Source organism: Loxodonta africana, chromosome 24 (assembly GCF_030014295.1).
Source record: "Loxodonta africana isolate mLoxAfr1 chromosome 24, mLoxAfr1.hap2, whole genome shotgun sequence".
Lineage (NCBI taxonomy): Eukaryota > Metazoa > Chordata > Mammalia > Proboscidea > Elephantidae > Loxodonta > Loxodonta africana.
This window is the reverse complement of record NC_087365.1, coordinates 9,455,871-9,473,685: the sequence shown is the minus strand read 5'-3', so window position 1 is coordinate 9,473,685 and position 17,815 is coordinate 9,455,871. Positions and strand designations below refer to the sequence as shown.

Genomic DNA, 17,815 nt, shown 5'->3' with positions numbered 1-17,815 from the left:
TTAGATTCCGAGTATGTGTTTTTGACAGAAATGCTGAAACACACTGTATCTTTCTCAGTGGAACATTAGGAGGTACATAGGTCCGATTGTCTCATTACTGGCGATGTTAACCTTGACCTTGACTTTGATTAAGGTTATCTAGCATTCAATATTCAAACATAGTAGTTTGTAGTCCTTTCTGGCGAAACGGTGGTCCTTGCTCTCCATTTCCATTCTTTCTCCACATCCACCAACGATATTAGAGGACTTCAAGGGGGAAAGCACACTGTGACCGAATGATTCCTCTCAGGGATGATAGTTTCCCAGGTTGCTTAGCGGGGGCCCAGGGCGGAGCCTATCCGTGGGCGGTGGGTCGCCTCTGGGTGGGCGTGGCCGACGCGGGGCGGGGCACCGCCCACCCGGGTCAGACGGGTCGGCTGCCGCACTTCGGAGTGTCACCTTCAGAGGGCGCCGGCCGCAGAGCCTCTCGGCATCGCGAGGCCCGAGCGTACGCGGCGCCGCCCAGCCGCCGAGCCGCCGTCATGAAGGCCGTGGTGCAGCGCGTGACCCGGGCCAGCGTCACAGGTCAGTCGGGCGGGGCCGGGGCCCGGAGGAGCGGTCCGCGACCCTGTGCCGGGCCGCCCCCGCGCCCCGCGGGGTCCCCGAGGCCGCTCGGCCGCCGCTGCCCAGCGCGAGTCGCCGCAGCCGCTAGGCCAGCCGCTAGGCCGAGCGCGCCGTCCCCGTGGCGGGGGTCCCGCCGTCCCTGCCCTAAGGCTTTCCCCTCGGGGCTGCTGTTCCCCGGCTTGTGCGGGTGGCGAGCCTGCGAGGCTACGCGCGGCCCGACCCTCAGCGGGATGCTGCGCGAACAGCGTTTCGGGAGCACTTCCGGAGCAGGGGCTCCCCCTCCACCGTTCCCTCTCACAGCTTTCATTTTTATGTCATTTTTAAATAACGCAGTTTTTGTGGAGCTGGACTCCCGATGAAATGTACAGATCTGAAGAGGTGGATGAGGTGACAGTGGGTGCAGCCACAGGGCCAGCGCCCAACGGGACACAGGACGCGCCTGCCCACGCCGTCTGCCTCCTTCACTCGCCGAGCCCCGCGCTGCCGGGGTCAGAACCTACAGAATTCCAGAGGAAATACCTCTTTTTTCCCTCGTTTCTTGTGGACCGAGCCACCCAGCCGTTAGTCATGACTCGGTCACTCTAGCCTGGTTTGAACGTTTGTTCAGAGGTTCCAAATGATAATTGCAGAGAAGGTAGCCGTTTTAAAACTCAAATCATGATATTAAATACAGCAAATAAAAAAAATATATGGTTTTCTAGTCTTTTCTATTCTTATTGGTAAAATTACATCGTTTCAGTTTAAGTATTTTTTCTTTCCATCTAATCTACACCAAATACGGGTTCTTGTATCCACAAGAGTATAACTCTCAAAACAAAAAACCCTAAAGAAATAACAAAACCCACACAAACCGTATGCTTAGATCTAAGATTCTGCTTTCAACCCTGACTGATGATTTCTAAGCCCTTCTGGCAACTTTGGTTTTGGGTATGGCCTTGGTCTAAAAGGGAATAGGTAGCACTGTGAGTTATGAGATTGTTAAACAAGGGTTTTATAGCTGAATTTCAGTCAATATTTAAGTTCACTAAAAGTGGGAAAGTTAATAGGTGACAAGAATTTTTGCTTTTTGAGCAGAATCTTCCAGCCTGCTGTGTGAGAGTTGATTTTGTCTTTTCCGCAGTTATCTTCTCCTGAATTCACCGTTCTGCGTATGTGGAATATTGAAAACGCGTATTCTGTGAGATTTGTGGAATGCAGTTAGAGTTATTTTAGTTTACTATGCAAATTATATGCCTTTAATTAACAGGAACAACGAGGACAACAAAACCAAACCCTGTGTGTTAAAAAAGATAAGGGTGTTACTTGAGGGCAGGTGTTCATGGTTTGTGACTTCTAGTCTGGAGAACCACGCAGTTCTAAGTTGTTGGAAGGACCTTCAGTTTATCCAGGCCTTCTAGTTGAATTGTAATGAAAGGGATTTTCTGATTCTTTTAAAATGTGCCAGACCCTACTGAAATGTGGCAGTGTTTGAATGACATTTTATTTCGGGGATTCTAAAATACCACTTTCTGTTTTATGGTTGTAAACTCTGGTGGTGTAGCGGTTAAGTGCTGCGGCTGCTAACCAAAACGTCGGCAGTTTGAATACAGTAGGAGCCCCTTGGAAACCCTATGGGGGCAGTCCTACTCTGTCGGATAGGGTCGCTATAAGTCGGAATCCAGTCGATGGCAGTGGGTTTGGTTTTTTGGTTTATGGTGAGGATAGAGTAGAATGTTAGTAGGAGTCACACATCTCATTATGTGATAGATTTGATTTATAATATTTATTGGATCTATTTGATGCCTTAACATGGTGATTGTGATAATCTAATTAAAAAAACTTTATTATGGAAAGTTTTAAACATATTCAGATGTAGAAAATCTTTAGTGTCAGTCACCACAGTGTTATTTATTGAAGTGAAACTTTGAAACAAGCTATGTATCCAACAACATGAGATGGTTAATCCACTGGGTAGAATACAACTCTTCATGAGATGGGATGCAGCTATTAAAAGGTGTTTAGGAAAAGCTGATGATACAGAAAGATCCCTATCAAGAGAAGAGATAAGATAAAGTTAGATACAATATTATTACAGTGGTTGAAAAGAAATGTAAAATAAAATCTGCAAATGGAGAAAATATAAAGAGGAAATCATTAAAATGCTTATCTATGGGTATTCTTTTTTCTTGTATTTTCTGAGTTTTCTATAGTGTGCATACATTAATGGTGGGCATAGCTGAATAACTTATTTTTTAAGCTTTTAAAACATACTTTGGGCGGAAAATTTAGAAAGCGTATTGACATGTAAGGAAATAATGCGGATTTATTTAAAAACAAATAAAGCCAAAACAAATAAAGCCAAAGGTTTTTCCTAAAGCAGTGCAGACAAGCACACACACTGCAGTTATTTACTGCTCATGTCAGGATAAGTTATTTCTATTTCAGCTTTTGAATTAGTGACTTAATGGATGATAAGTCATTCATAGTTTGTTAAGAAAAAACAACACAAAGGAAAACATTAAAAACTAATTTAAGCATAAAACTGGAGAAATTAGGCTTTACTGATATGTGTGTATATGTGTGTGTGTATATATATATATATGTATTTATGTATGGAAACCTTGGTGGTGTATTGGTTAAGTGCTACAGCTGCTAACCAAAAGGCCAGCAGTTTGAATCCACCAGGTGCTCTTTGGAAACTCTATGGGGCAGTTCTACTCTGTCCTATAGGGTCGCAATGAGTCGGAATTGACTCGACGGCAGCGGGTTATATATATATGTGTGTATATGTATATTTACTGTGCGTTAGGTGGAAGTTTACAGAGCAAATTAGATTCCCATATGATAGTTTGTACATAAAGCGTTTCATGGTCTTGGCTTCATTCCCTACTGTATGCCAGCGCTTTCTCCATTTCTGCCCTGGTTTCCCTTTTCTTTCGTCCCGATTTTGTACTCCTTTCTGCGGTCTCATCTTTGCTTTTGGGCAAATATTGCCCTTTTTATCTTGTATAATTGATTGTTCTAAGGAGCACGTTCCTCTTGGGTATTACTGTTTATTTTATGGGCTTGTCTATTGTTTGGCTGTAAGGCGGTCTCTGGGAATGGCTTCAGTTCCAGCTCAGAAGGGTGTGTTAGGGCCATAGTCTTGAGACGGTATCTCACTGTAGTTTTGATTTGCATTTCTCTAAGTTGGGAATGGCTAATGATCCAGAGCATTTCCGCCTGTGTCTGTTAGCCACCTGAATGCTTTTGGTGAAGTGTCTGTTCAGATCCTTTGCCAATTTTTTTTTTTAAATTTTATTGTGCTTTAAGTGAAAGTTAACGAATCATAGAAAAATTTATAAACACCTTGCCGTATGCTCCAAATTGCTCTCCCCTAATGAGACAGCACACTCCTTCCCTCCACTCTCTCTTCTTGTGTCCGTTCCACCAGCTTCTGACCCCCCTCTACCCTCTCATCTCCCCTTCAGGCAGGAGATGCCAACATAGTCTCATGTGTGTACTTGATCCAAGAAGCCCATTCTTCACCAGCATCATTGTCTATCCCATAGTCCAGTCCAATCCCTGTCTGAAGAGTTGGCTTTGGGTATAGTTCCTGTCTTGGGCTAACAGAAGGTCTGGGGACCATGACCTCTGGGGTCCTGCTAGTCAGTCAGACCATTAAGTCCGGTCTTTTTACGACAATTAATTTGGGGTCTGCATCCCACTGCTCTCCTGCTCCCTCAGGGGTTCTCTGTTGTGTTCCCTGTCAGGACAGTCAGCAGTTGTAGACAGGCACCATCTCGTTCTTCTGGTCTCAGGGTAATGTAGTCTCTGGTTTATGTGGCCCTTTTGCCTCTTGGGCTCATAATTACCTTGTGTCCTTGGTGTTCTTCTTTCTCCTTTGTCCCAGGTGGGTTGAGACCAATTGATACATCTTAGATGGCCTCTTGCTAGCGTTTAAGACCCCAGACGCCTCTCTCCAAAGTGGGATGCAGAATGTTTTCTTAATAGGTTTTTTTTATGCCAGTTGACTTAGATGTCCCCTGAAACCGTGGTCCCCAAGCCCCTGCCCCTGCTATGCTGGCCTTGGAAGCATTCAGCTTATTCAGGAAACTGCTTTGCTTTTGGTTTAGTCCAGTTGTGCTGATCTCCCCTGTATTGTCTTTCCCTTCACCTGGAATAGTTCTTATCTGCTATCTAATTAGTGAAAACCCCTCTCCCTCCCTTTCCCCCGCATAACCATCAAAGAATATTCTCTGTTTAAACTATTTCTTGAGTTCTTATAATAGTAGTCTTATATAATATTTGTCCTTTTGCATCTAATTTCACTGAACATAATACCTTCCAGATTCCTATGTCTTATGAAATGTTTCTCAGATTCATCATTGTTCTTTATCGATGTGTAATATTCCATTGTGTGAATATACCATAATTTATTTATCCTTTCATCTGTTGATGGGTACCTTGGTTGCTCCCATCTTTTTGCTATTGTAAACAGTGCCGCAGTGAACATGGGTGTGCATGTATCTGTTCGTGTAAAGGCTCTTATTTCTCTAGACTATATTCCAAGAAGTGGGATTGCAGGATCATATGCTGGTTCTATTTCTAGTTTTTTAAGGAAGCGCCAAATCAATTTCCAAAGTGGTTGTACCATTTTATATTCCCACCAGCAGCATGTAAGTGTTGCAGTCTCTCCACAGCCTCTCCAGCATTTATTATTTTATGGTTTTTGGATTAATGTCAGCCTTGTTGGAATGAAATGGAATCTCATTGTAGTTTTGATCTGCATTTCTCTAATGGCTAATGATCGTGAGCATTTCCTCATGTATCTGTGAGCTACCTGAATGTCTTCTTTAATCTGTTCATATCCTTTGCCCATTTTTTAATTGGGTTATTTGTCTTTTTGTTGTTGAGTGTTTGCAGTATCATGTAGATTTTAGAGATCAGATGCTGATCAGAAATGTCATAGCTAAAAACTTTTTCCCAATCTGTAGGTAATTTTTTTACTCTTTTGGTGAAGCCGTTGGATGAGCGTGGGCTTTTGAATTTTAGAAGCTCCCAGTTATCCGGTTTCTCTTCTGCATTGTTAGTAGTGTTTTGTATGCTGTTTATGTCATGCATTAGGGCTCCTAGCGTTGTCCTATTTTTTCTTCCATAATCTTTATCATTTTAGATTTTATGTTTAGGTCTTTGATCCATTTTGGGGTAGTTTTTGTGCATGGAGTGAGGTATGGGTCTTGTTTCATTTTTTTTGCAGATGGATATCCAGTTATGCCAGCACCATTTGTTAAGGAGACTGTCTTTTCCCCATTTAACTGTTTTGGGGCCTTTGTCAAACATCACCTGCTCATATGTGGATGGATTTATGTCTGGATTCTCAATTCTGTTCCATTGATCTATGTATCTTTTGTGTACCAGTACCAGGCTGTTTTGAGTACTGTGGCTGTATAATAAGTTCTAAAATCAGGTAGAGTGAGGCCTCCCACTTTGTTGTTGTTTTTCAGTAGTGCTTTACTTATCCAGGGCTTATTTCCCTTGCATATGAAGTTGGTGATTTGTTTCTCCGTCTCGTTAAAAAATGTCGTTGGAATTTGGTTCGGAATTGTGTTGTATCCATAGGTGGCTTTTGGTAGAATAGACATTTTTACAATGTTAAGTTTTTCTGTTCATGAACAAGGTATGTTTTTCCACTTACGTAGGTCTCTTTTGGTTTCTTGCAGTAGCTTCTTGTAGTTTTCTATGTATAGGTCTTTTACATATCTGGTAAGATTCATTCCTAAGTATTTTGTCTTCTTGGGGTTACTGTCAACGGTATTGATTTGGTGATTTCCTCTTGGATGTTCTTTTTGTTGGTGTAGAGGAATGCAAATCTTGTATCCTGATACTCCGCTGAGCTATTCTATTAGTTTCAGTAGTTTTCCTGAGGATTCTTTAGGGTTTTCTGTGTATAAGATCATGTCATCTGCAAATAGAGATACTTTTACTTCCTTACCAATCTGGATGCCCTTTATTTCTTTATCTAGCCTAATTGCTCTGGCTAGGGCCTCCAGCACAATGTTGAATAAGAGTGGTGGTAAAGGGCATCCTTGTCTGGTTCCTGATCTCAAGGGGAATGCTTTCAGACTCTGTCCATTTGCATGATGTTGGCTGTTGGCTTTGTATAAATGCCTTTTATTATGCTGAAGAATTTTCTGTCTATTCCTATTTTGCTGAGGGTTTTTATTATGAATGAGTGTTGAACTTTGTCAAATGCCTTTTCTGCTTTAATTGATAAAATCATGTAGTTGTTTTGTTTTATTTATATGATGGATTACATTAATTGTTTTTCTAATGTCGAACCATCCCTGCATACCTGATATGAATCCCACTTGGTCATGGTGAATTATTTTTTTGATACGTTGTTGAATTCTGTTGGCTAGAATTTTGTTGAGGATTTTTGCATCTAAGTTCATAAGGGATAAAAACCCCCAAGGGATATAGGTCTGTAATTTTCTTTTTTTTGTGATGTCTTTACCTGGTTTTGGTATCAGGGATATGCTAGCTTCATAGAATGAGTTTGGGAGTATTCTGCCCTTTTCTGTGTTCTGAAATACCTTTAGTAGTAGTGGTGTTAACTTTTCTTTGAAAGTTTGGTAGAACTCTGCAGTGAAGCCATCCGGCCCAGGGCTTTTTTTTTTTTGTTGGGAGTTTTTTGATTACCTTTTCTATCTCTTCTTTTGTTAAGGGTCTATTTAGTTGATGTACCTCTGTTTGTGTTAGTTTAGTTAGGTAGTGTGTTTCTAGGAATTCATCCATTTCTCCTAGGTTTTCAAATTTGTTAGGGTACAATTTTTCATAGTAATCTGATATGATTCTTTTAATTTCAGTTGGGTCTGTTGTGATATTGCCCATCTCATTTCTTATTTGGGTTATTTGCTTCCTCTCCTGTTTTTCTTTTGTCAGTTTGGCCCATGGTTTATCAATTTTGTTAATTTTTTTCAAAGAACCAGCTTTTGATCTTGTTAACTCTTTCAGTTGTTTTTCTGTTTTCTGTTTCATTTAGTTCTGCTCTAATTTTTATTATTTCCTTTCTTCTAGTGCCTGAAGGTTTCTTTTGTTGCTCTCTTTCTATTTGTTCAAGTTGTAGGGATAATTCTTTGATTTTGGCCCTTTCTTCTTTTTGTATGTATGCATTTATTGATATAAATTGATCTCTGAGCACTGATTTCACTGTGTCCCAAAGGTTCTGATAGGAAGTGTTTCCATTCTCATTGGATTCAATGAATTTCTTTATTCCATCCTTAATGTCTTCTATAATCTAGTCTTTTTTGAGGAGGGTATTGTTTAGTTTCCAAGTGTTTGATTTCTTTTCCCTGCTTTTTCTGTTATTGATTTCTACTTCTATAGCCTTATGGTCAGAGAAGATGCTTTGTAACATTTCAGTGTTTTGGATTCTGGTAAGGCTTGCTTTATGACCTAATATGTGGTCTATTCTAGAGAATGTTCCATGTGAACTAGAAAAGAAAGTGTAGTTGGCTGCTTTTGGGTAGAGTGTTCTGTATATGTTTGTAAGTTTGAGTTGGTTGATTGTGGCATTTAGATCTTCCGTACCTTTATTGAGCTTCTTTCTGGATGTCCTGTCCTTCACTGAAAGTGGTGTGTTGAAGTCTCTTATATAATTATGAAGCTGTCTATCTCACTTTTCAATGCTGTTAGAGTTTGTTTTATGTATCTTGCAGCCCTGTCATTGGATGCATAAATATTTAATATGGTTATATCCTCCTGGTATGTTGTCCCTTTAATCATTATATATTGTCCTTCCTTATCCTTTTTGGTAGATTTATCTTTTAAAGTTTATTTTGTCAGAAAAATTTTCTTTTCTAGTATTGCCACTCCTGCTCTTTTTTGGTTGTTGTTTGCTTGATATATTTTTTTCCATCCTTTGAATTTTAGTTTGTGTCTCTGTCTCTTTATCCATGCTTTTAGTCCATTAACATTCAGTGTAATTATTGATATGTATGAGTTTAGTGCTGTCATTTTGTTCTCTTTTTTTGTGTGTTTTTTTGACAGTTTGTATTTCCCACTTAGTTTTTTATGTGGTGTAGTTTTTATATTGTCTTTTCTTCTTCTTTGTAGTTGCTGATTTTGTTTCTGCTGAGTCTCTATTTTTTTCTCATATTTTATTTTGATGAGTAGGATAGTTAGTCTCCTTTGTGGTTACCTTCCTTTGCCATTTTTTAAATTGGATTATTTTCGTTGTTGAGGTGTTGCAGTATCTTATAGATTTTAGAGATTAAATCCTTGTTGGATATCTTCTAGCCAAAAATCTTTTCCCAGTCTGTAGGTTCTTTTTTTACTTTTCTGAAGAAGTCTTTTGTTGAACATAAGTGTTTAATTTTTAGGAAGTCCCATTTACCTAGTTCATCTTCTATATTTGGTATTCTATTTATGCCATGTGTTATGGTCCCTAGCATTGTACTTATTTTTTTCTCCATTTTTATAGTTTTAGGTTTTATATTTAGGTCTTCGATCCATTTTCATTTAGTTTTTTGTATGGTGTGAGGTGTGGGTCCTGTTTCATTTTTGTACTGATAGATATCCAGTTTTGTCAGTATTAAAAGGTGTTTAGGAAAAGTTGATGACATAGAAAGATTCCTATTTAGAGAAAAGATAGAAAAGTTAGATTCAATATCATTATAGTGGTTGAAAAGAAATGTAAAATGGGGAAGAGACTGTCTCTTCCCCATTTAATAGGCTTTTGTTGAAGATCAGCTTTCTGTATGTGGATTGATTCACATCTGGATTCTCAGTTCTGTTTCATTGGTCTTTGTGTCTGTCCCTGTACCAGTACCAGGCTGTTTTGACTGCTGTGGCTGTCCAGTAGATTTTGAGATCAGGTAATGTGAGGCCTCTCCTTTGTTCTTCTTTACTATTCGGCGCCTCTTTCCCTTCTATATAAAGTTAGTGATTAGTTTTTCTATCTTGTCGAAGAATATTTTTGGGAGGATTTGGATAAGGATTGCATTATATCTATATACTGCTTTATATTGACATTTTCACAACATTAAGTCTTCCTATCCAAGAGCATGGTAGGTTTTTCTAGGTACGTAGGTCTCTCTTGTTTTCTTGCAGTAGTGTTTTGTAGTTTTCTTTGTATAAGTCTTTTAGGTCTGTGGTTAGATTTATTCCTAAGTATTTTATCTTTGGGAGGGCTTCGTAAATGGTATTGCTTTCCTGATTTCATTTCAAAGTTCTCTTTGTTGATGTAGAAGAATTCTATGATTTTTTATGTTAATCGTGTATTCTGCAACTTTGCTGAACCCTTCTATTAGTTTCAGTAGCTTTCTTGTGGAAGCTTTAGGATTTTTTATGCATAGGAACATATTATCTGCAAATAGGGGTGGTTTTACTTCTTCCTTACCAATTTGGATGCCCTTTATTTCGTTTCTTGCCTTACTGGTCTTGCTAGGACTTCCAGTACAATGTTGAATAAGAGTGGTGATAAAGGGCATCCTTGTATGGTTCCTGTTCTCAGGGGAAGTGCTTTCAGTCTCTCTCCGTTGAGGATAAGTTGGCTGTTGGTTTTGTATATATTCCCTTTATTATATTGAGGAATTTCCCTTATATACCTATCTTGCTGAGAGTTTTTATCAGAAATGGGTGTTGGATTTACAGAGACTTTTTCTGTGTTGATTGACATGATCATGTAATTCTTTTCCTTTGCTTTATTTATATGGTGGATTATGTTGCTTAATTTTCTAATATTGAACCATTCTTGCATGCCTTGTATGAATCCCGGTTGGTCGTGGTGTATTATTTTTTTGATGTGGTGTTGAATTCTATTGGCTAGAATTTTGTTCAGATTTTTGTGTCTATATTCATGAAGGATATTGGTCTGTACTTTTCTTTTTTATTGATGTTTTTGCCTGGCTTTGATAACAGGGTTATGGTGGCTTTATAGAATGAATTTGGGAGTATTCTTTCCTTTTCTTTGTTCTGGAATAGTTTGAGTAGAATTGGTGCCAACTCTTCTCTGAATGTTTGGTAGAATTCTCCAGTGAAGCTGTCTGTGCCGGGACTGTTTTATGGGGGAGGTTTTTTTTTTTTTTTAATGATCACTTCAATTTCGAATTTTGTTATGAGTCTGTTCAAATTTTCTACCTCAGTTTTTGTTAGTACAGGTAGGTAGTATGTTTCTAGAAATTTGTCCATTTCCTCTAGGTTTTCAAATTTGTTGGAATACAGTTTTTTGAAGTATTCTGTTATGCTCCTTTTTATTTGGTTGATTCTGTCATAATGTCACCCATCTCATTTCTTATTTGGGTTATTTGCATCTTTTCCTGTTTTTCTTTTGTCAGTTTGGCCAGTGGTTTATCAATTTTATTGATCCTTTCAAAGAATCAGCTTTCGGTCTTGTTGATTCTTGTTTTTCTGTTCTCTTTTTCATTTACTTCTGCTCTAATTTTTATTATTTTGTATTTTCTGGTGACTGTGGGCTTCTTCTGTTGATCTTCTCCTAATTATTTGAGTTGTAGGGTTAGCATCTTGATTTTTGTATTCTCTTCTTTTTTGATGTGTGCGTTTATTGCTATCATTTGACCTCTAAGTACTGCTTTTGCTTTGTCCCAAAGGTTTTGGTATGTTGTGTTTTCTTTCTTGTTTGATGCTAGGTATTTTTTAATTCCATCTTTTGATTTCTTTTATCGCCCGCTAGTTTTTAAGCAGAGTCTTATGTAGTTTCCAAGTATTGGATTCTTTTTCCTTTCTCTTCCTGTTATTGATTTCTGCCTTTAGAGTGTTGTGATCAGAGAAGATCCTTTTTATTGTTTTGATGTTTTTCAATTTGTTGAGGCTTGCTTTGTGACCTAAAGTGTGGTCTGTTCTGGAGAATGACCAACGAGAATTGGAGAAGAATGTGTACTTTGCCACTGTTGGGTGAACTATTCTGTATATATCTATGAGGTGAGTTGGTTGATTGTGGTGTTTAGATCTTTGGTGTCTTTGTTAAGTTTCTTTCTAGTTTTCCTGTTCTTCATTGAGAGTGGTATGTTAAAAGTCTCCTAGTATTATTATGGAAGTGTCTGTTTCACTTTTTAGTGCTGTTACAGAGTTTTATGTACTTCGGAGCCCTGTCACTGGGCGCAGATATATTTATTATGGTTATAGTCTCTTGTTGGATTGACCCTTTAATCATTATGTAGTGTCCTTACTTGTCTTCATGGTGGATTTTGCCTGAAAGTCAGTCTGTTTTATCAGAGATTAATATTGCCGCTCCTGTTCTTTTTTTGATTATTCTTTGCTTGGTATTTTTTTCCCGCCTTTAAGTTTTAGTTTACTTATATCTTTGTGTCTAAGTTATGTCTTTTGCAGACAGCATATTGATGGGTCATATTCTTTTTGTCCATTCTACCACTTTCCCTTTCCTTACTGGTGCACTTAGGCTATTACATTCAGTGTGATTATAGATAGGTGTGAGTTTATTGCTGCCATTTTGTTGTGCTTTTACGGTGGTGTTGATAGTTTCTCTGTTCCACTTAATTTCCTGTGCTGAGTTTTTATTTATTTATTGTGGTTGTCTTTTATGTCTTTTTTTTGTTTTTGATTTTGTGTTACTGAATCTTTATGAATTTCTAGTTTTATATTTTGATGAGTAGACTTACTTTCTTTGTGGTTGCCCTGCAGTTTACCTTCCTAAGTTTAAAGCAGTAATTTTAATTCTTAATATTGCTTTGGTTTCCTCTCCATATGGAAGTTCTAAACCCTTGGTGTTTTGAAGTGGTTGTCAGTTACAGGTTGATGTCTCTGGTTCCAGTTTTCCATCTCTTAGCTTTATTTTATTTTTGAGGTTTTTTTTATCTGGGTTGTTATCTGGCTGATGTTGTCATGTGTGTTAGTCTCAAGTTGTTGCCTGGTGTTGTCAGTTTTCTGTCCAAAGGACTCTCTAAAATTTTTTTAAAGTTGGTCTGGTTTTCACAAATTCCTTTAATTAATTTTTATCTCAAAATGTTTTAATTTCACCATCATGTTTGAGGGATAATTTTGTTGAATATAGCATTGTTGGTTGGCAGTTCTATTCTTTCAAGATTTTATGTCATCCCATTGCCTTCTTGTCTGCATGGTTTCTGCCAAGTAATCAGAGTTTAGTCTTATTGATACCCCTTTGTAGGTGATCTTTTGTTTTTCCCTATCTGCCTTCAGGATTCTTTCTTTGTCTTTGGTTTTGGAAAGTTTGATTATGATATGTCTTAGTGTTCTTCTTTTGAGATCTGTCTTGTATGGGGTTTGTTGTACTTCTTCGGTGGTTGTCTTCTTGTCTTTCATGATATTAGGGGAGTTTTCTGTCAGGAAATCTTCAACAATTCTTTGTGTGCTTTTTTTTTGTTGATTCCTCCCTTTTTGGGATTCTGATCACACGTTAAGTTATTCTTGATGGTGTCCCACATAACTCTTAGGCTTTCTTCATTTTTCTTGATTCGTTTTTTTGATTGTTCCTTGAACAGATTAGTGTCAAGGGAGTTGTCTTCTATTCCACTGATCCTTTCTTCCGTTGTTTCAGTTCTGCTCCCATGACTTTGCATGCAGGTGTCTGTTTCTAATTTTATTGCTAAGCTTCTAGATTTATAGTTGCTGTTTTTGTGTGATTTCTAATTGTCTGTTTTGCCATTTTGTTCTTGTATTATTTTCCCAAATTCTTCTGGTGTTTCATCTTTGCTTTCCTTGGTTTTGTCTGTGTTTTCCATTGTGTTTTCTTTGTTTTTCTTGATTCCTTTGATGATCCTATATGTAAGTCTTTTGAATTCCTTATCAGGAAGTTCCATTACCTTTTCTCCCTCAGGGATATTTTCTGGTTCTTTAATTTGGTAGCTTACTGGAGCCATCTTGCCCTGCTTCTTCAGGTGATTTGCTCTTGTCTGTTGTCTCTGGGACATTAAGGGGTTATTGAATGTTTTTTTTAAATTGTATAATTGTCTGCTGGTTCCTGTTGTTTTGCTGATCCCTGGCAGACGTGGCTGGCATGGTGGTCTGGTTGTGGAGTGGCCATGCTGGGGCACTCCTTGCTTGTCTCCAGGTGAGTGGGATGGCAGGTAGGTGTGGGAGATTGTGTCTCTGTTTACTGGTCTTGTTGGGTGGCTGAGGGTGAGTTGGTTGGGCTTTGGCTTCCGACTGTCCTTGGTTTGGTTTCACAGGAGCAGGCAGTGGTGCTCTCTTTGCAGGTAGAGCGGCCGGTCTGATGGGTGTGTTGGGTGAGTGGTGGTGGGTTGTCACCTCTTGCTGGTTCGAGGGGGAGGTGTGGGTGGTAGAGAGAGAGCAGTGGGCAGACGCACACACAGTCACTCTACCTCCACCTTCTCCTGGTGGGAAGAGGAAGGAACAGCAGGTGGATGCTTGCTCAGTCTTTCTGCATCCGCCTATTGGTGGTGAGAAGAGGGAGGAAGATGCAGTGAGTGGATGTGTGCACACTTGCTCTGCATCTGCTCTGCACTGGCGGGGGAGAGAGGAAAAGGGCTGAGGGGAGATGTGTGTGCAATTGCAGCTCCTCTGCTCCTCACTGGATGGGTTAAGGGAGGGAATTGTGCCTGTTGGATGTGTGCACAGTGGTGCTTCCTCTGCCTCACACTAGGCAGGGAGAGGGAGGAGAGGAGCTGTGGGATGTGTGTGGAGTCGCGACTTCTCTGCTCCTCACTGGGCAGGTCAAGGGAGGGAGTCACACCTGGTAGATGTGTGCACAGTGGCAATACCCCCACTTTGTGTGAGGTGGGGGGAGGGGAGATGGGGTGGCAGAGGGGTGTGCATGCAGTCTCGTCTCCTCTGCCCCTTGTGAGGCAGGGGAGAAGGAAGAGGGAGTGGTGGGTGGACTGTCTTGCTGCCACTGCCCTCTACCGGGGCCTTAGTGGGGGGCGTAGGTGGCTGATGGGGGCATGCCTAGTCTTGCTCATTGGGTGGGCAAGGGGGAGTAGTGGATGGTGTGGGGTTGGGTTGGGTTGGGGGGAGAGAATAGGCTCGTGTTGTGGTCCCCGGTCAGGCGAGGTGGTCAGGGTATGGGACTCTCTGCTGCCTACGATCAGGAGGATGGGGTGAGGGGAAGTCCGTCTCTCCAGCTAGGATACACAGGTGCCGGGGCACCTTGCACCCATTGCAGCTAGCAAGTGGGACCTGTCACCTCGAGTGTGAGGAGGGGGGCCACCTAGGGACTGGTCGAGTGGGAGACCTCCCACTGCCAACACTCCACAAGTCCACCGCCTCGTGCATGCCACTTACCCCTGAGGTCAGGGGCTGCTGTTCCTGGGTGTCTATGATTCTGGATCCTGGCTCCCTCCCTGCCTCTGGTTTTTTGCCATGTGTGTCTGTAGAGTTCCTCTGTCCGTTTTGGAAAAGTCATGAAGTTGCCTTTCTGTTTTTTTCACCCAGGGTCGCCGCTGGCTTTGTCCTAAGATGGCCACATAGGGCTGGGACAGCTGGCTCAGCCCCTCTGTTCCATGTTACTGCTCTTTCACTGCTTTCATTCATTTTTCCTTCCAGTCAGTGTTGAGTTCAGTTCTTAGACTTGCTTTTCTGATGTTCACCATTCCCAGATTGTTACCTGCTTCTGTGTTGCTTGGTTTTTTGGGTCTTTGGTACACAGGGATGTTTCGGTACATGTGACTAAGCTGCTATCTTGGCTCGGCCTCTTTACTGATATTTAAGTAATGGATTGATAGTGGTGCCCCCAGTGTGAATGTCAGGTGGTCCCCTGAAAGAAGAGGGGAGTTTCTGTTTCCTTAGCTGCCAGTACATTCCAACATGGCAGAGCCTATGTTGCCTGGCTAGGTATATTTACTGGTATTATTATCCAATATAGTAACAAGAAAACAGTAGGAAAAATAACAAGAAAATGGCAGAACTGACCCTTGTACTCCTTATTGTAACATAGGTCAGCATATGATGAGATAAACCCAGTGCCGTCAAGTCAATTCCGACTCATAGCAACCCTATAGGACAGAGTAGAACTGCCCCATGGAGTTTCCAAGGAGCGGCTGGCGGATTCGAACTGCCGACCCTTTGGTTAGCACCCGTAACACTTAACGACTATGCCACCAGGGTTTCCATGATGAGATAAAACAACCATAATTAATAAGATTTGGTAAAAGCCCCCCCCCGAAAGACAAAATTATCAAGATCACCATCTCAAATATGGATTTAAAATCACCCTCATAATGAGGAATTTTGGCTTAAATGAACTGTATTAATGTTTGGGATATTGTCTAATGGTGGTAGTGCTTTATTTGATCATAAGTACAGAATGTTAGGGGTGTGTGCTCATATTTTTTATGAATGAGATGCATGATTGAAAAAGCTCAAATGATCATTGGCTTAGAATGTAACTTCAGTGCTAAACTGGGAAATAATAGTTTGCTGAGTTGAATCTTAACACAAAAATCATAGTTCCAGTGTATAATTATTCATCTTCTCTGCAGTAAGTAGGAGAACCATACTTTGTTTTTTTTTGCGGGGGTGGGGGGGTTGATTTTTTTCCATTTCTGCTGTTTGTGTGTTGTGTTACCAGCTTTGCTGATTTCTCTGGGGGAAGGAAACACTGTTCTGTAGGTACAGATGGGCAAACTCAACCATAGGAAGTTGTAGGTGTACAACTTACACAGATGAAAATGTACCCCTAAAATCCTGCTTAATGGGTTGTTCACTTCATGGCTCCCCTTATTCTAGACACAAAATCAGAATGAACGTGACTTAGGATCGTCTCACCGCATTTGTGTAACTCCTTCACTTTTAAATGCCTACTGACTTTAGCCAAAGTAATGACAAGAAGTACACGGGATGTTTAAAACATTCTCTTCACTTATAAGTGCTTCATGGTGTCTGCTTCTGAGTCTTTTTCCCCTTGTGTTTCCTTCTAGTTGGAGGAGAGCAGATCAGTGCCATTGGACGGGGCCTCTGTGTGTTGCTGGGTATTTCTCTGGAGGATACACAGAAAGAATTGGAGCACATGTAAGATGCGAATTTCCAAGTCATTGCTATTTGAATGGTACAGGTGGTGGTCATTCCGGGAGTTTCCGTATTATTTTGTGCCCGTATCAGTTGTCCCATTCTATGTAGTATGGTTTCCTCTGTTGTTTAGAGACTGAGGAAGAGGAATCTATCATCCACTAGGTCAGCATGAAGCAGAAGTCCTGATTTGCTGCTACGTTGTGAACTAGGCCTCTTTTTCTCTTTATACAAACACCGAGCTCATTATGTATGATTTTCGTTTTTTAATTTTATTAGGGCAATATAATCTGGGCACTATTTATGCATTTTTAAAACGCCCCATTGTTCACTGTACACATAAGGACCTGGAGCTCAGAGACATTATATTAGATGCCCAAAGTCATGCACACACTCTCAGTGAAAAGCCTGAGCTTGAGTAGAATCTAGGTGATCTGACCCTGAAGCCGAGTGCTCTTTTCACTGACTTAGGGGAGGTTGCCATTGCTGCTGCCTTGCAGGCTGTCATAGTACAGTTGATCCACCCTCATCTTATGTTTCCCCCCCACCCCCCAGCACCACTTGACCCAATTACTTTAGATGCTTAACATCTGTTTATTTTGCTCCTTGGTACCCAGAGCTTGGGCATAACTTGCCCAGTCTTGCCTCTTCCTATCAGTTTTTACTATTTTGTTGTTGTTTCTTTTGCATTAGGATGAAAATCAGACTCAGAACCTAATTCTTGCTAAGATGCCGATGACTGGTAATGGACAATTCGGTACACTTCAGATGTTGATATTTTAATATTTGTCCCCTGGATACTCAAGAGGCAGCAAAAGGGTGTAGTGGTTAAAAACTGGGCCTCGGGTCTACGTCTTCCTATGGCCCTGATGTGCTAGAGAGCTAACGCTTAACTCGGTGGTTAAGAGATATGACTCATCATAAGACAAACCCACCACTTAACTGTTATAAGGTTCCATGAAATTAGTATTTGTAGAGCTTTTGGAACTTCAACCCATAGGAAGCACGCTGGAAGTGTTAACTGCCGTTGTCTTCAACACCATCCGAAAGGGTGGCTTTCAAGTGGTGGAATTTCAGCTTTCACGTAGGTGATTCTTTGCTGTGCTTCTCAAATCTGACCATCTACATCTTACCTGGTCCACTTCCTTGACCAGGTGGCTTTCTTTGTCATGTACAAGTATTGGTCAAACCCCTCTGAGGCTTAAGGAGCATGTGACATAGTTGTCAAGCTTCCTTTCTCTAGATCCCTTTGCGTATTTGCAACAAGGATGGGTTTTCTCTCAGAGTATTT

General features: G+C 40.6%; 1 protein-coding gene across 2 annotated transcripts in view; it reads left to right on the top strand.

Moving 5' to 3' along the window:
• Positions 1-414: 414 nt before the first annotated feature.
• DTD1 (D-aminoacyl-tRNA deacylase 1) overlaps positions 415-17,815 on the top strand; it is a 264,370-nt gene continuing 246,969 nt past the window's right edge. For both annotated transcript variants that reach the window (XM_064275735.1, XM_064275734.1), the window contains exons 1-2: positions 415-564; positions 16,437-16,527. In XM_064275735.1, coding sequence (XP_064131805.1) covers positions 522-564; positions 16,437-16,527 — 134 coding nt within the window. In that variant the 5' untranslated portion in view covers positions 415-521. The remainder of the gene's footprint in view (positions 565-16,436; positions 16,528-17,815) is intronic.